We start from the raw sequence: 17,883 nt of genomic DNA, 5'->3' as shown, positions 1-17,883 counted from the left end.
GAAGTCCGTCGTGAGTAAAACCTCAAAAAGAGTCTTGAGAAGGCTTGACTGGAAAGGCAGAGGAGGTTTTGAAACCAGAATTTAAACGTCTCGGGAAACTATAGTTGGAAAGAAGCTATTTGAAGCTCATTTTGGCCTTTGCCTGGGTTCTTTCGTCATGACTTTTGGGGGGAATTCAGGTCATCGGCATGAAATTTGTTTGCCACGAGTTGAACTCCAAAAATGCCTGAAGAAGTCCCGTACGAAACGACACCAGAAGTCTGCCATTTTGCTCCGACGTGGCCTTTTTGTAGGTTTCCTGAAAAAAAGCTGTCCAATTGACCACCATGTCGTTCATGTTTGTGTACTTGTGCGTTTCCAGTATGCGAGTACAGCCTCCCCGCCGCGAGAGCCTTCAGCTCCAGATCGATGATCCACACGCCGAGCCGCATCATGGCGGTGAGTACTCGCCGGCGTGCATTATGTCACATTATTATTCCGACCTGACGTCATTGTGACATAACAATAACAGTCCAAATAGTTGAAGCAGCTGCACACGCCCTGCGCGTTGCAGAGAGAGCAAAGAAGACCACTCCTGTGAAAGCCGTCACGGATCCACGTGATTCTTTTTCGGGCCGCTGTTGGGAGCCTCGGAAAAACGTTGGAAGTGTGATTAAAGCGAGAACAATGAAATCGGGGAGGGGGGGGACCTAAACAGGACGTCGACGCGTTGCTTTTCGTTGGCCGGAGCAACAATGCAAAGGCCAGATGTCAGCTTCCTGCCGCTTCACGCCGCTTCCTGTCAAGAAAGGAACAGGGTCAAGGTGGAAAAGCACCTTGTGGGGCTCTTTGGGACCATTCGCAGCCCACCTTCCTTTTTCAAGGCAAAATGGAGCCGAAATGTTTTCGTTTTGAAATGAAAAAAGAAACTTTGCCGTGAGAAAGCAAATGTTTGCGCATAAACAGAGTTATTTCTTCGGACATGTCCAAAAGACTGACTTTATTCCTAAACATGCAAAGATCTTCTGTCCGTTCACGCGTTCAACGTCGCCGACAGCTTCCCTCCAGATTTGCAGAAACGGACGATCGTTGGAGGATACGGATGCGGTCCGCGTCCGTTTTGAAGTCGCCAGCTGTTTTTACCAGCTCATTCTGAATTTGACAAGGGTACCCGCCAACATCCAATCCTGAATCCACGGATCGTAGTGTCCCATTCCAGATTTATCGTCAATATGTCTCCAAGCGGCTTTGAAAGGGAATGAAAGGAGGCGCTTTGATTGGACAGGTTTGAAGTTGGCGACGCCCACACCGGTGGTGACGTCCCGTTTTTTTAAATGCGCCAGAGCTTCATGAGTCCGTGAAATGGCTCAAATCCGTCTTCTCGCAAAGTTATGCCAAGTGGAGGGGCAAATTTGTGAAAATACATTTCCATCCACCTGTGATTGGTTCAGGGTTAATCGCACCTCTCGGCCGATGCTAGTGGACATGTTCGTGACCCTCGTTTGGATAAGCGGTTCGGAAAATGGATGGATGGATGGATTCAGATCGGTCTCTAATTTCGGGACTAGCGCTACTCCAGCCCTGCACTTGAATTTCGGGCCTGCCCTCAGTGCACTGAAAAATGGGCGGCTCCTTTCATTCCCTTTAAAAATTGCACCGTAGTCTGGCATGGTGACATTTCTACAGTAAACATGGAACACAACAGCAGCGATCCGTACGTCACTGAATTATTCAACATTTGCGGCTACGCTTATGATATACAGGAGGAGCTGGTGAAAAATGTAAATATCATATCAATCTTCATATCTATAAGTCGCCTCCTATTATCGGGGAGCAAGCTCACGGCTCCACCGCTCGGCGGAGCTCGCTCGTTAGACTGCGCCATTCCAACCAAAACAACCATCCAAATATTCAACATTATTTACAACCGCGGGTTCAAATCTGTACGGAAGTGTTCCTCCGTCTTCCCGGTCAACCGACACTGCCATTGCTTCATCTGATGAGGATAAATCCGAGAAATCAGCGCTTTGCATAAATAGTGTCCCATGTAATCGAGCGTTTGTTGCGGCACGGTACACGTCACATCCGCGCACGCAAGTCATGTGGCTCGTTAAAATGGCGGCACACCTGAAAATTTGGAATTGTCAAAAAAATCTTCCCAAAAGACTATTAAATGAGAGAGGATTTAACATCACATTATCCAGACAGAATACATTCTACATGACCTATTGGATACATTGTTACTCCAAACCACCGGAATTTTCCTTTAAGATGCGGCACCGCAGTTTTTACGCCGTAGCGCAGCCGCGCCATCCACCAAAATCCAGCCCAATTCCTTGTCCCGTCACATCCGCACATAATGCAAGACGGCGTTTGTCCAGGTACCCACGATGCCCTCCGGCGGCTTCTCGTCTCGCTCGGCGGTGGAGACCTTCTCCAAGGTGCGAGCCAGCGTGGCGCAGAGCAGCTTCCAGACTCACAGCAGCCGCAGCCGCCGCAGCAAGTCCTTGTGCCAGGCCGAGATGCCCGATTGCGAGGCGCCGCCTGCAGACATCGCGATGGCGCCGCTGCCTCCTGGCACCCTGAGGCGCACCCTCAGCGGCACCCTGGCCCAGCAGGGACCGCGTGGCGGCTACTGGGCCGAGGAGGAGATGCCCGTCCACTTCACCTACAAAGGCCCCTCGCACCGCACCATCAGCCGCATCACCAACCGACAGCAGCACGGCGCCACCTACGCCCAGGACGGCTGGGGGGCGAGAGGCGACGGCTGGGGGGTTCACCAGGCGCCGCAGTGGCACGTCCACCGGGGGAGCCACACTTTGGGGTACCGGAACCCCGCCCAGCACGCTGCGAGCATTCAGCGGGCCGCGTCCGTGCGTAGCGTCCGCAGCGTCGGGAAAGGATTGGACGTCTTGGACGGAGCGTCCATTCACAGCAACGACCAACTGGGAGGGTGAGGTCCAGTGGTGTCGCTAGGCCTGTTTCTTAAATAGGGCTCCAGCCCCCGAAATATTTATACGTATTAATCCTAAAGTTTGATTGTCTTAGCCCCCTAAAACTGATGTTTGGCTTCTTTCAAAAATGCCCTCCACATTCATAGCCCGTCAACAAAAACTTTTTGTGAGGGCTAAACTACCCCAAAACACCAAAATCTAGCGACGCCCCTGGTGAGGTCCCACATTTTGCACCAAATATTACATACATCGTTCCGCTTATATTATTCTCTTACAGTGTTTGCATCATGACATCATCACTTTACTTGCATAATTGACTGTTTTATAATTACTATTTTCACAGAACTTTTTCGCTAAACATATCACATTCCACTCATAAATTGGGTTTTTCCTCAGCTCTTCACAACTTCGGGTGATTTTTCATGAAATTCAAATTTTTTTTTCTCACAAGATTGTTTTTTTTTTTTTCTCATAACTTTCTTCTTAAAACTTCAAACTCGTCATAGCTTTTAGCTTTTCATTTTTTACCGTAACTTTGTTTTTACCTACTCTTAACATAATGGCTTTAGTTTCATAACTTTGCATTTTTTTTTAATCATAACTTTATTCTGACACCTTCAAGTCCCTTTGAAGTGAAACAAAGTCTTTCAGATGTGATGCGAAAACCTGCTGGGTTTGAATTATTTTAAAAGATCCCTATAAAAATAGAGTTGTCCCTCTACTTATGAAATTATTTATTAATAAATTGATTGCTATGGAAATCGTTTTGTAACATGATTTTATTCATATGGTAAAAGCGTTTTTTACACGTAAATGCGCGAATCCTTGCCATAAAAATGAAAAACATTAAAAGTACGTAATCCAAACATCCATTTTCTTAGCTGCTTATCCTCACAAGGGTCACGGGGAGTGCTGGAGCCTATCCCAGCTGTCAACAAGCAGGAGGCGAGGTCCACCCTGAATTGGTTTGCCAGCCAATCGCTGGGCACATCGAGACAAACAATCGCACTCAACAATCACACCTACGGGCAATTTTAGTGTCCAATTAATGTTGCATGTTTTTGCGATGTGGGAGGAAACCGGAGTGCCCACCTGGAGAAAACCCACGCATGCACGGGGAGAACACGTAAAGTCCACACAGGCGGGTCCGGGATTCAACCCTGGTCCTCAGAACTGTGAGCCCAACGCTTTACAGCTGTTCCACCGTGCCACCTCACAGTACATAATATAACGAATAATATAAAATTATGTTAATTTACCTTTGGTGTTGGGCAACAGTAACAGCCTCTCCATCTTACGCTTGTACATTTTTATGCGAGAGCTGTGATCACATAGTTACCCTCCGATGGCTGCGATATTTTGCGGTGGGTCTTTTTTCCCCTGTTGTGACAACGGGGCGCTCTAAAGCGGCCACACCAGAGTTGACCCTCAGTCCGCTTGTTGTCAAGTCAGACACACCCGCTCGCTTGTATTTCCCCCCACCTGGCGCTTCTGCTTTCCTGACCGCGACGTAAGTGCACACTCGCGGCTGACAACGAGGCACTCTAGAGCAGGCACACCAGTGCGGCGCACGGCCTGTCCACATGCTAGCTACCAAGTCAGATTTTTTTTTTTTTTTTTTTTTTTTGGGGGGGGTTCGCCTTCTTTTCTCCTTCAGCCTTTTCTCACTGTGGCATGCAACAAATCTGAACTTAGTTTCTGGAGTTTTGCACTTTTTTTGTGTTATTCAGCATTTTGACATAACTTTTTTTCTCATAATAACGTTCTTATCTTTTAAGAAGTCCCGTTTACGTAACGTGTGCCCCTTTTGGATCCGTGTTCTTGTAGAATACAAGGACTGGACATGCACACCGCCGTCAGATATTTGTCCGAACCCGACGCAGCTTTACAGATTCTGGGCGCCGCCTACATTCAACACCAGTGTTACCATAGCAGCGATTCCAAAAAGCAGGTACGGTCCTCCCTTAGCTCCTGACCTGTCCTCGTTTTGCGTCGCAAACTCGTTGAGCGGAGTTCGTCGTGACCCCGGCAGGTCCGCGTCCTCCAAGGCATCCCGGCCCTGGTTCAGCTTTTCTCCAGCGACAACCTGGAGGTGCAGCGCTTCGCCACGGGCGCCACGCGCAACCTCATCTACGAGAGCGCCGACAACAAGGTGGCGCTCATCGACGCCGGCGGGGTGGCGCGCCTCGTCGCCGTCCTGGGGGAACCGGACGAGGAGCTCCGGAAGAACATCACAGGTGGGTGGCGTCGGGGAGGATGTCGCGGATTCTTTTCTGGGAGGTTTACTTGTGAAAAAAGTCTCCTTTGATCTCATGTCGCTGGTGTTGACGTGTTTTAGTACCTTTCGTGGCGATGTACAATTTTCAGATGACTTTATTGGTATTGAATATTTCCAATTCATATCTCGGGATTTTTATCCAGTTGAGTCAACTGCACGGTGGACTCGAGGGCTGAAACGATTGGTCAAATTCTTCCGAATCACTAAAGCGTTGGTTCCAAACCAGTGTGCTATGGAACATAATTATCAAATTTCACTTAATTGGTCAAAATATTATTTATTTACAATCAATCGATTATGTCCCGTGATTGGCTGGCAACCAGTTCAGGGTGTACCCAGCCTCCTCCCTGTCGACAGCTGGGATAGGTTCCAGCACTCCCCATGACCCTTGTGAGAATAAGCGGCTAAGAAAATGGATGGATGGATAATGAAGTAGGTTTGTCCATCTATCCATTTTCGGAGCTGCTTATGCTCATGAGTGTGACGGGAGTGCTGGAGCCTATCCCGGCTGTCAACGGGCAGGAAGCGGGCTCCACCCTGAACAGGTTGCCAGCCAATCGCAGGGCACGTAGAGAGACAGCCAACAGTGGTACTTACAATCACACCTGGGGCCAATTTAGGCTGTCCAATTAATGTTGCATCGTTTTGGGTTGTGGGAGGAAACCGGAGTGCCCACCCGGAGAAAAGCCACACAGGCACGGGGAGAACATGCGAACGCCGCACAGACGATCATCGACTTGTTTATCCACTTTTTGTTAGGTCGTGTGCCGTGAGATTTATTAATTTTAAGATATGTGCCTTGACTCAATTAAGGTTGGGAATCACCGCATCAAAATACGGAGATTTTTACGTAATTGACTATGTAGTGGCAGTGCGGTGGATCAGCTGGTAAAGCGTTGGTCTCACAATTAAGAGGACGCGAGTTCGATCCCGGCCCCGCTTGTGTGGTGTTTGCATGTTCTTCCCGTGCCTGGGTGGGTTTTCTTTGGGCACTCCAGTTTCCTCCCACATTCCACAAACATGCAACATTATTTGGATCCTCTAAATTGCCCCAAGGTGTGGTTGTGAGTGCGGCTGTTTGTCTCGATGTGCCCTGCGATTGGCTGGCAACCAGTTCAGGTTGTTACCCCGCCTCCTGCCCGTTGACAGCTGGGATAGGTTCCAGTACTCTCTGCGACCCTTGTGAGGATAAGTAGCAAAAGAAAATGGATGGATGGATGGATGGATGGACTATATAGTTGTCTGGAGGGCTGAAATGATTAATTTAATACTCCGTATAGAAATATTTATATAGTTTACTATGGCATTCTCTCTAGGGCTGAAAGAGTTAATTAAATATGATTATTATGATTATACTGTAGTGAAAATGTAAGCCCCTGCTACGAATATCCAAAAATGCACCAACAATGGACCCCCCCAAGAGAGATTTGTAATTGTGCACAGATGAAACAGGATGGTGGCGAAGCACTTAAAAATGGGGGAGGGGGGGGGGATCATAAAGCATCAACACCATGCATGTAGAAGGTACACACTAAATGGAGCCACGTTACGAAAATATCTATTCAGGAATATGATAACATGGACGTGCATGAAAACAGCGGCGAACCTGGACAGTAGCGCCGGATGGTCACGCGACGCTAACGCCGCCTCTCGTCCGCAGGCGTGCTGTGGAATCTGTCGTCCAGAGACAACCTGAAGGAGAAGCTGTGCAGGGAAGCTCTGGCCGAGCTGAGCAGCAAAGTGTTGATTCCTCTTTGCGCCAGCATCCCCCTCAGCCCCTCCGAGAAGGACATTTTCAACAACGCCACCGGATGCCTCAGGTGCGCACCCTGCACATTCGCTCGTCACGTCAGCACCGCCGGGGGGTGCTTGCCGTGGTTCCCGTCAACACGTCCCGCGTGGTCGGTGTGCAGGAACCTGAGTTCGGTGAACCAGAGGACGAGAGAGAGGATGCGGGAAACTTCGGGTCTGGTGGACTCGCTGGTGTCTTACATCCAGCAGGACGTCGGCGCTGATGACAAGGTGGCAGAAAACGAAAACCCCTCTGCTGTCCGTCGACCACGTCGCCTTCCTTTTATTCCTGATCTTCTTCTTCTTCCTCAGGGTTTGGAGAACTCCGTGTGCGTGCTGAGGAATCTGTCCTACCAGCTGTACTCGGAGCTGCCGCACTCGGTGCGAGTTCGCCTGGAGGGTCCCGGCAGAGGCTCCGCCCCCAGAGAGACCGAGCCCATCGGGTGCTTCCCCATGTACAGCAGGAAGAACGCCGAGGCGAGTCCTAGCGCACGAGACCGGCCCTCCGTCTGGGTCTGAGGTTTCGCCGCCTCCCGTCTGGTTTTAGATTCCAAAATTAGCGTCGATAGGGCTCAGGTCGTTTGGGTGCGCCGGCCCCGATTACTCGACTACTAAGAACGACAACAATAATACATCACCTGCCTTTGACATTAACCCTCACTCCAAAAAGTTTCCGTTTTCCGGCGAACTTCACGTTTTAAGTCACGTTTCGTCCATTTTGAACCCGTGAGCAAGATTTGAACGTAGCCTCCCGAAACGTGCCCGTTACGCCACACGCTTCCGCTTTTAAGGACCGATCTCGTCCCGCCTCTTCCAGTCCGTTGATCCCCGAGTGTGATCATTAAAGCGTATTCATCCACATCGAGTTGAAAATGGATCTATTGCCTAATGCACCGGTGTCAAACTCAAGGCCCGGGGGTCGGATCCGGCCCGCCAAGTGAAATCTCGAGTTTCCGTTTCTTCCGATTCTTGTAAAAATCCGTACCGAAATTTCAAATTGTCATATAATCATAAATGATCAAGTTGAGATATTACGAGCAATTTTTGTGTTCCCAAACATGGATAGTTGAAAAACACGTTACCCCTGATTTCTGATTCGGATTCTGGTTCATAAATTATGTAAACATGATGAGACGATGAAACATTTTTATTGTTTCACAGTCGAAACGGCCCTGTGAGGAAAACCCGAACTACAACGTGGCCCGCGAGCAAAATGAGTTTTACACCCCTGGGCTAATGCAGAGCTAGCGTAGCTATTAATGCTGGCTTACAGGAGTGCTAGCTCATTCTTTAGTTGATTAGGTATTTAAATAAGGTGTTGCCATTTGTTTGCAACAGGTTATCAAATATAATAGTGGCGAATGCACTGCACAGGCATCATCGTTCTATTTAGCGCCCGCCTAGCGTGACGTTGCGTTCGATGTGGCCCTGCAAAGAAAACGCTCAGAACACTGTCGGAAGATCTCGTTGAGGGCTCACGCTCGACGCTAGAGACACTTGCGGTCTGTTCTCTACGGGAGAGCCGCTTGGCGTCGTGGACTGCCCCGCCTCGGAAACCGGAGACCTGGGCTCAGGTCCGCGGGGAGCGTCGGGTTCCAGGAGAACAAGTGAAGCCGGGACGGGTCCAATTACTCGCGTCAATGGAGTGCGTGGACAAACATCTGAGATAAACGTAAAGACAAACGATTCGAGTCTTCACCGAAGCTAACGTACAGCTTTGGAAAACGGGAGCAATTCGCAACACCTGAAAAACCCACAGGAGATTCAAACCCAGAGCCGCTGAACTACAAGACAGACGTGCTAACCACTAACGTAGCGTCCAACAATTTGTAGCAGCATAACGCTCAGATTGCAACGTGGATGTTTTTGTGCGTGCAGCATCAGTGCAACCAGAGTCTGAACATCCTGTCGGAGGCGTCGCGAGCGCCGCACGGCACCGAGTGGCTGTGGCACCCCCGGGTGGTGGCGCTGTACAAGCGGGTCCTGCACGACGGCGACTCCACTCCCGCCGGCAGGGAGGCGGCCGTCGGGGCGCTGCAGAACCTCACCGCCGGGGACGGCAGGGTAGGGCCCCCCCCCCCCCCCCCCAGGCAAAACGCCAGGCTCGCCGGTCACCACCTGCTGTGGTGCCAACTTGCCACCTTTTTGTGGCGCACGCACGCGACATTCAAACCCTCGACTACGACTTCCCTGGCGCTCGTTCGTGTCTCTAGGGGCTACACGCATGCACAACAAAGGTCTGTTTTTTGATGCGAGGAATCATATTTTCAAAGTATTGTTCCTCATATTCATATCTATTTTTGGAGCATGGTGTGTACATACCTACACAATATTGTGTTTTTTGGCAATGTGACCACTGAACTTAGCATAAGAAAGAGTAGAAAAATAAGTGTTTTGAAACTTTTTACATTCTCTAATACTCAGGAGTAGCTCAAAACTTTTTTTTTCCCCTGGGTTGAAAAGAAACATTTTGACGTGATGCTCATATTTTTAGCTGTTGCACCACCTCAAACTGAAACCAAAACAAGATGGAGAAAGGCCTTTTATGCAACTAAGTTGTGGTGAGTTGAGCGTCAGCCGCTTATTTTTTTTTTACACGTCACTCATCACGTGAACCGCGTCATCTTTTCTCACCATGGCGATGCACACTTCCTGCCACAACACGTAATATTCTGTTGCTATCGTAATTATACGCACATCAGGCGCCCGACCTCCGACGTGCCGGCATCGCTCTGGCTCGTAATCGTCGTGACGGGCCGAGATTCGGCACCTAATCTTCATCTGCAACTCAAAAGCTGTCCTGACCCGGGAACCCCGAGCCGTGCGACGCCGCCATCTTCGGCGATCTGGTGGTCTTTTACAGTCGTTATAATTCCACTGCCAAATTATACGAGACTCTCTTCGGCACTTTTTCCATTGAAAAACGTACTTGAAGAGCCTGTTGGTCGCTGGCATTAAACGCTTGGATTCCGATTGATGAATAGAAGCGTCAATGGCAGTCAATTTAGACAACAGCACGGTTTCAGTCCAGGTCTGCGGTATCCGCTTGGGTTTTGCCACCCGGAAATATCCCCCGCCTGTTGTTGCCAAACACTACCAAATGTTCATTAGCTAGCCGTCGGCTAGCCGTTAACGCGGCGTGTGTCACCCGTTCCAGTGGTCGTCGGTGCTGAGCGCGGTGATCCTGGAGCAGGAGAGGATGTTGCCCACCCTGCTGGACCTGCTGGACACCGACAACGAGGCCGAGCTGCGGGCGCTCACCGCCCTGCTGAGGAACCTGGCCAGACATGCGCCCAACAAGGACCTCATTGGTCAGTCGCTCGCTTCAAGTTAGCGCTCCTTACCTTCTTCTTGACCATTCTCAATATTTCCCTTCCATATTAAATAATTGTACTTGGAGACCTCGGGAAAGTTAGAAAAGTTGAACTCCTGACACTAGTTCCAGATGTCAGCATGAAATTGGGTTTACGTGTGGACCAGCAGAAAGCTCCTAAGAAGCTATGTCTGGATTCCAACTGGAGGACAGCCATTTTGGTTTCAAGATGACATTTTACTACCGGACACGCCCCGTACAAACTTGAAACATACTTTTACCCGTTGGCACGGGATCGGGTGAAGGCGTCTATCGTAACAGGACATGGAGAAAGGTTGCAGGGAACTCGGGACAGAATTCTTTTTTTCTCGTGTTTACTGAACATATACACCAAAAAAAAAAAAAAAAAAAAATTGACGAGAACTTGTGACAAATAGAAAAACAAAACAAAAAAACAGACATACATTTTTAAAATCAAGAAATCTCCAATGTTTACATTTAAAAAGAGTAAACGGTAAAAACTAACATGCTAACAGGTTTGAATTATCCTTTAACCGAGTCCCCTCGGAAAGTTTCACCAAACGATGACAGGAAGCACCAAAAAGTCTCACGGAATCAATCGGGATGGCAGCCATTTTGGTCGATAGCAGCCATTTTAGGCTCCATTTGGTCATCCGCGTCAACTTGACAATTTAGCGCAGACATCAGTTGTTCTGATCGACCTGAAATTGGGTGGACGCGTCTGTTGTAGCGGACACATCAAAAGGTCTCCAGGACGCCGCAAGAAACTCAACCACAAACTGTACATTTTAGTTTGAAGTAGCCATTTAGCTGTGTCCTACCTAGCATGCAGGATGTTAGCCCAGCCACTGTTAGCATGTTCGTATTTCATCCATTGGCTTTTGACCTACTCCCCGTGTTAAAATAGTTTGAAGGTTTCGAGGCTAGCGGCAAGCAGAATCAAGCGAAAATGATAAAAACTAAAATGGAACCCAGCTGTCCCGCTTGTTGAAAATGGAAGCACCGGCGTTCTGCTGTTTGCCCGCGTAGCCAAGAACATGGTGAACGTCCTGGTGTCCAAGCTGCCGGCCGACGGCCACCAGAAGACGCCGTCCAGTGAGGTGGTGGTCAACATCTGCGCCGCCCTCAATCACCTGGTCACCTGCAGCTCCCTGGCAGCCCGCGACATCTCCTACTTCAACGGCCTGCCCAAGCTGGTGGGCATCAAGACGGCCCGCGACAACAGGTGGGCGCCGCCGCCGTTCGGCGCCCGAGGGCAGTCGGCCAAAAGCCGTCGTGTACGAACACGGTGACAAAAACGCATTTCGACAAATCTTACCAAGCAGATTTCGTTTCTTTCTTGTCAACAAACGCAGCGTCATCTGATTCAGCTTCAAATTATAACTTCCGTCAAGCAAAAGTTCTCTTGCAGTACTCGAAGTAGAAACATTTGTCGGAATGAGAAGGAGAAACAAAACGTACTCCACTGATTACAAATTTGTTTGAAAGAATACAAAGAGTCGAAAACCAAGTCACCTTTCATGTAAAGATTCATATTTTAAATGTAATCATATTTAGTTTTGACTCGAAATAAGCAAAATATTCTTAGTCACGTTTGGATTTTTTCAGACATTTAAAATTTTGGTTCCCAATTGAAGTTTAGAGTGAAGCAAGAGAATCAAATGTTCAACCGTAATGTGAAATGCCATAGACGGGCTAGTGGAAATTAGGTTGATTATTATCCTAGTAATTGCAAACCTTCAAATGACTTCTGCTTTCAAAAGTGACTTCAGATATTTGTGTTTAAATACATACTACGTTTGAAGATAATTGCTAAAATCGTGAAATGACTGAGAACTACGTCACACTGATGTGCAGCGATCGTGTGTTTTTCACCGTTTCAGTTTTCCCGGTCGATTTTTCATTCTTTTCTTCTTCTTTTTTTTTTTCTATAGCGGGGTAACACCGTACTGTAATTGTTGCTCACGAATGTTTATTGCCGGGCTTCTCGCTCATGCGACTTTGGAATTTCCTCCTCGTTATCCTCACAGCTTCTCACGCTTTGTCACCGTCTGTGTGTGTTTGTGTGTGTGTGTGTGTGGTAGCTCCGGAGGTCTTAAAGCTTCCAGGGCGGCGTCCACCGTCCTCTGCAACATGTTCCAGTACAGCAAGCTGCACAAAGACTACAAACTGGTGAGCGTTACACTTGGAAATGACGCCTCGGAGCCCGCAGTAGGGCTTCGAGCAAATGTCGGGATTTTCTGAACAGGGTCGGGGTTTTTCCAACTCGAGGTTTTGGGTTTCATACGCCGAATAAGGCTTGAAATTGGAGCTGCATATCTCAATTGTTTTCTATTTGTTTTAAATAAAAAAAAGGTGAAAATACTACCGTATTTTCCGCACTATAAGGCGCACCTAAGAGCCTTTAATTTTCTCAAAAGCTGACAGTGCGCCTTATAATCAGGTGCGCCTTATACATGGATCAAGATTGAGCCTTTAGTGCAGCTCCATCTAATGGATGCATAATGTAACCCCAACCTCTACTGTAGTGTCTATTCTATGCGCCTTATGATGCGGTGCGGCTTATAGTGCGGAAATTACGGTTCTTTAGCTTCCAAGGTAGGGTTTCAAGACCGAGTTAAGGGGTTTAGGGTGAGCGTTTCAAGCCTGGGTCAGGACACAAAGCAAATATTAGGGTTTGAACAAGGTTTCGGCTTTGAAGTCGGGTTTCCGGGCCGGGTTGGGGTTTCAAACAATTCAAAACCGAGGTCAGGGTTTGAAATTCTGGGTTACAGTTTGGAATTAGGTTTTTCCTGCCGGGCTGAGGACGTCGCAGTCGGGTTTTTGGGACGGTCGGGCTCTGCTGAACAACCTCTCTCTCTCTTTTTATTTTTTTAATCTATTTTACTCGGACTGAACATTCGTTGAGTCATTTTATGAATAAATTGTCTTTTATTCCTCTTCTTTTGATTAAAATAACGCGGCCTCGCCTTCAAAACGTTTTTAAACAAGCGCCACACTGCAAACGCTCCAAGAATATTAGAATAGAAAAGCAGAAAATAAGAATATTTGTCTTATTCCGAGTCAAAAATAATCAATAACATTTCAAATCAAGAGTCTCTGCTAGGATAAAGGGCAAAGTTCATAAAACATCGGTGAGGCCGGCCATGATGGACAGATTAGAGATGGTGGCGCTGAAGAGATAACAGGAAGCAGAACTGGAGGTGGCAGAAATGACGATGTTGAGGTTCTCGCTCGGAGTGAGCGGGTCGGATAGGACTAGAAAGGATCTCATTCGAGGGACAGCCAAAGTTGGATGTTTTGGAGATTTGGAGGTTCGAGAGAGCAGACTGTTCGGAGGCGAGAGAGGCTGAGGATGGAGCTGCCAAGCTAAAGAGAAAGAGCAAGAGGAAGACCAAAGAAAAGGTTGATGGATGTTGTGAGGGAGGACATGAGGACAGTGTTAGAGAGGAAGATGCTTAGATTGAAAAAGATGGCACGCTGTGGTGATCCCTAACGGGACAAACCGAAGGGAAAAGAAGATTTCAAATCAACATTTCATTGTTTGAAGACAATCTTCACTTGTTTCAAGCTAATTTCGCCTGAAATAGGTAGAAGAAAAAAAAACCATTTTTTCTGACTACAATGGCAAATTTCTCGACTTGTTCCAAATGCAATTTTGTCGTGTGGAAAAAAAGAATAAACATTTTCTTTGAACATTATTAGTAAAGCCAGGTAGCCGAGCCCGAGGTTCAAAGCAAAGGGAATTTTCTTTTTTCTCGTTGCTCCTTTCTTTTTATTTTTCGTCTTTGCTTCAAATGTTTTCAACAGATTTTCTCTTCTTTTTTTTTGTAATGCTTTTAACCTTGTAAAACCTAATCGAGCTCTTTTGTGAGTGAAGTGCGCGACATAAATCATTTAGTTTTGCTTTAAGTGTAATCACATTAGTTTTGACTCATTTTTTTTTTTTTTTTTTTGCTGACAGCTCACAGAGGAATTTCGATGCTGGGACACGAGAGCAGAATGGGAGGAGGGGGGGCGGCGGGGTCAGGGTCGGTGGGTGGGGGTTGTCTTCTTGGGCACTATCCGTGATTTAGTGGAAATGCTCCAGAATGGAGCTTTGTGTGAGAACCAGAGCGCCGCGGACATCTGGTTGCCGTGGGGATAAAACCCTCCCGGCAACAAAACCGGCCTTTTAGGGTACAGTAAATCCAGCCTTGTGTGTGGCTTTTACCGTTTGGTCCGATATTGTTCTCCTCCAGGTCCAAGAATGTGCTCCTCCGATGAGGCGGGGGGGGGGAAAAAAAAAGCTTTGTTCCGATAAAAAGACAAGACGGGCCTTTTTTTCAACAATTTTTGTTTTTTTTTGGGGGGGGGGGTGGATCCAAACTAGGCGGCACTGCGGAGCAGCTGGTGAAGCGTTGGCCTCACAGTTCTGAAATCCCGGGTTTGATCCCAGACCCGCCTATCTGGACTTTACACGATCTCCCCGCGCTTGCGTGGGTTTTCTCGGGATGGGCCTTCCGGTTTCATCCCGCATCCCAAAAAAACATGCAACATTAATTGGACACTCTAAATTGCCCCAAGGTGTGATTGTGAATGCGACTGTTTGTCTCCATGTCCCCCGCGAGTGGCTGGCGACCAGTCCAGGGTGTACCCCTCCTCCTGCCCGTTGACGGCCGGGATAGGCTCCAGCGCTCCCGACTACCCTCGTGAGGATGGGCGGGAAAGAAAATGGATTTTTGGATTATGTACTTTGAATGTTTTTCATTTTTATGGTGGGGGTTTTGGAAAGGATTAGGGCATTTACATGTAAAAAAAAAAAAAAAAGCGGTTGTAATATACAAAAAAAAATCATGTTACAAAACGATTTCCATAATTAATTTATTAATAATTAATTTCGTAAGTCATAGAGATCTATTGAAATGGACGGATGGATCCAAACTAGATGGTTTTCAAATTGAAGTTGGACCAGGTTTGGGGTGAGCAAACAAGGGGTAGGGTTTCAAGTCAGGAGTAAGGTTTCGGGTTTGAGATTCAACTTTCAAGACAGGGTTACAATTCCAAATTTTGGGGTTTTAAAGTTCAGCTTTCAAGCCAAAGGTTGAGGTTTTGGACAAGGTGCAGATTTTCGAAAGTCAAGGATTCGAGCCTGCGGGACAACAACCCGACACGCTGCGGATCGCGTGTTGCCCGTACAGTAGCTGAACTGTTGCGGAGGCTTTTCAACTTCGGACGGATGTTGTTCTCCTCTCAACTCAAGCGTCCGATCCAAGAATCCTTCCAAAGTGTTTTTTTGTGTCGAGTCGGCACAAAAAGAGGCGGTGCGGTGCCGTCTCAATAAAAATGAGCGACGACTTGCCTGAATGCCGCCCTTCTCCGCACGACACAAAGGGAAAAAGGAACGGAAAGTCCAAAGCAGCTCGCGAGTGCACGCAGCAAAGAAGAGCGGGCCGTCCCCGGCTTGATTGAGTCCAGGCACGCACGGCTGACCCCCTGCCCCTGCCCCCGCCCGCGGCCCACCCCGCCGCTCGCCCACCCCCCTGCAAGGCGGGATCAGGACTGGGCCTCAAGACAAAGAGCAAAACTTTGTCAACAAGGATGGAAAGGATCTGAAGAAGCGAGGAAAAAATTACCGTAACTAAGCGCTTTCGAATGGAGCCCCCTCCCCGCCCAAAAAAATAATTCAAGATTATTTTTTTTCAAATGGGTGCACGGCGAATATTCGCAGAGAAAAATCGCACAAAAAGTCTGGAGACTGACAGCGTACGAACAAGGAGTAGACTTGAAAATGTGGTTCGCGTCCACGTGTGGTTTGTTCACGTGCATGCGTGCCTGCATGAGCGCCCCCCCCACCCCCCCCCACCCCCGTCAGCTCTCCTCCTATTGGTCGACCCCCCTCGGCCGTCGTCCTCCTCCGGGCTTTGTTTTATACATTTTATTTACTTTTTTTTTTTTTTTAATCGTTGTTGACGCAGGAACTGGTTTTTGCTTCTGTCAGGAAATTCCGGGCCGACCTTTTGCTATTTTCAGACGCACGAGCCGCTGCACAAACTTTGTCCAATTTTTCTGTATTGTTGCCGCGTTTATATTATGAAACGTGTATTTGGCTATCTTTAAAAAGAAACATGTCGTCGTTGAGTTTCTCTGCCCCAAAAAATCAGAAGGCTCACTTTGGCGCACGCAAAACCCGAGACCAGGTGAGGCTTTCCGGTTCTGGTTTCAGGCCTCTGTCTGCGTTTTCGCCGAGGTGTGCGGTTTCGAAGACTTCCAAATGATATTTCAGGCCCTTCCGTCTTCTTTCATTTAAACGCCAATCGAGGTTTCAAGGGAAAGGACAATTTCAAAGAAGGGTTTGATGTCTCGGTTCGGTTTCCAAATCCGGTGAAGGTTTGAACATTTAGGGTCAGTCGGGGCTTTCAGTCAAAGGATTTCAAAGCAGGCTTTCAAGCCAGTGGAGGGGCTTTCAACTCTGAATGAAGGTTTTAAATTCAAGTTTCCTGCTAGGTTCAGGAGTTCAAATGTGAATTTCAAGGAAATATTAGGGTCTTGAGACTATGTTTCAAAGTACTGTCAGGGTTTTAAGTTTTTAAACAAAAATGACGCTTTTTATGAGGGTTTCAAGCTACGTTTGGGATTTCAGGCAACAGTTATAAAGAACGGTTTAAGGTTTTTAGGTTTTTTTCGAGAAGGTTTCAAAATGGCCTTTCATTGTAAAAGCGTAACGTTGCTCTTGAGTCAAAGAGGTGGAATGAAAATCGCTGATGACGTCTTTAGGATGACGTCAGCGTTTCTAATCGAGTGTCTAAGTCACAGTTCCCTCTTGCTCCTCTTCCTCCTCCTCCTCCTCCTCACTAGAATGATGAACACTTATCAACTGCAACGTCAGGAATCTGACATCTGACTGTTTGGATCCATGACCTCCCTTGAAGAATTATGGAAAACCCCCCCAGTTTTCTTTTCCCCTCATTATTTCCACCCATTTTCTCCGCACTTAACATGGCCAACAGTGACTATTAATTTTATTTATAAAACAACAAGAATTACATTGTGTATTCGAAGCAACGTAGCCTCCACTAGCTGGATGCTAACACACAATAAGAAACGCCATAGACAGGCTGGTGAAGCTAGCATCGACATTGGCATCGTCTCAAAGCTTTTACCAACTTATATTTGAACGCAAACGACGAAGCAACACTTACTTATAGACAGATATGACAATACTCAAAGGCGTATATGCTTTACCCTCTACAAAGAACGACTAATATTAGTGCAGCTTATATCTATAATTTTGTATCATCCTGTACTTTTGGCCAAAGTGTGTCAACCAGAAGGAGCAGAATAATGTCCATTGACTTGAAGCAATAACAACTAAATTCATTGCAATCTGTTTTATGAAGTTATTACCATGTTTTTATGAATTATTCTAGCTAGCTATTCAGCAAGCTCTTTTTAAATCTATTTATCTTATTATATAACCCGTTAAACAAATACAATCACACGTCGCATGTTTCATCAAACCACCTAGCTAAATGCTAACACATAATGGGAAATTCCATAGTTGGGCA

At 47.5% G+C, this 17,883-nt stretch overlaps 1 protein-coding gene across 1 annotated transcript in view; it reads left to right on the top strand.

Annotated features, from left to right (window-relative positions):
- Positions 1-17,883, top strand: part of LOC133497660 (plakophilin-3-like) — a 30,804-nt gene that overhangs the window by 9,033 nt on the left and 3,888 nt on the right. Inside the window, exons 2-12 of the mRNA XM_061813731.1 lie at positions 362-438; positions 2,361-2,932; positions 4,761-4,884; positions 4,966-5,170; positions 6,872-7,031; positions 7,125-7,233; positions 7,315-7,479; positions 8,881-9,066; positions 10,160-10,313; positions 11,366-11,561; positions 12,421-12,508. Of these exons, the coding sequence (XP_061669715.1) occupies positions 362-438; positions 2,361-2,932; positions 4,761-4,884; positions 4,966-5,170; positions 6,872-7,031; positions 7,125-7,233; positions 7,315-7,479; positions 8,881-9,066; positions 10,160-10,313; positions 11,366-11,561; positions 12,421-12,508 (2,036 nt within the window). The remainder of the gene's footprint in view (positions 1-361; positions 439-2,360; positions 2,933-4,760; positions 4,885-4,965; positions 5,171-6,871; positions 7,032-7,124; positions 7,234-7,314; positions 7,480-8,880; positions 9,067-10,159; positions 10,314-11,365; positions 11,562-12,420; positions 12,509-17,883) is intronic.

Source organism: Syngnathoides biaculeatus, chromosome 3, assembly GCF_019802595.1.
Source record: "Syngnathoides biaculeatus isolate LvHL_M chromosome 3, ASM1980259v1, whole genome shotgun sequence".
NCBI classification, from domain to species: domain Eukaryota; kingdom Metazoa; phylum Chordata; class Actinopteri; order Syngnathiformes; family Syngnathidae; genus Syngnathoides; species Syngnathoides biaculeatus.
This window is presented reverse-complemented; position numbering and strand designations above follow the sequence as displayed.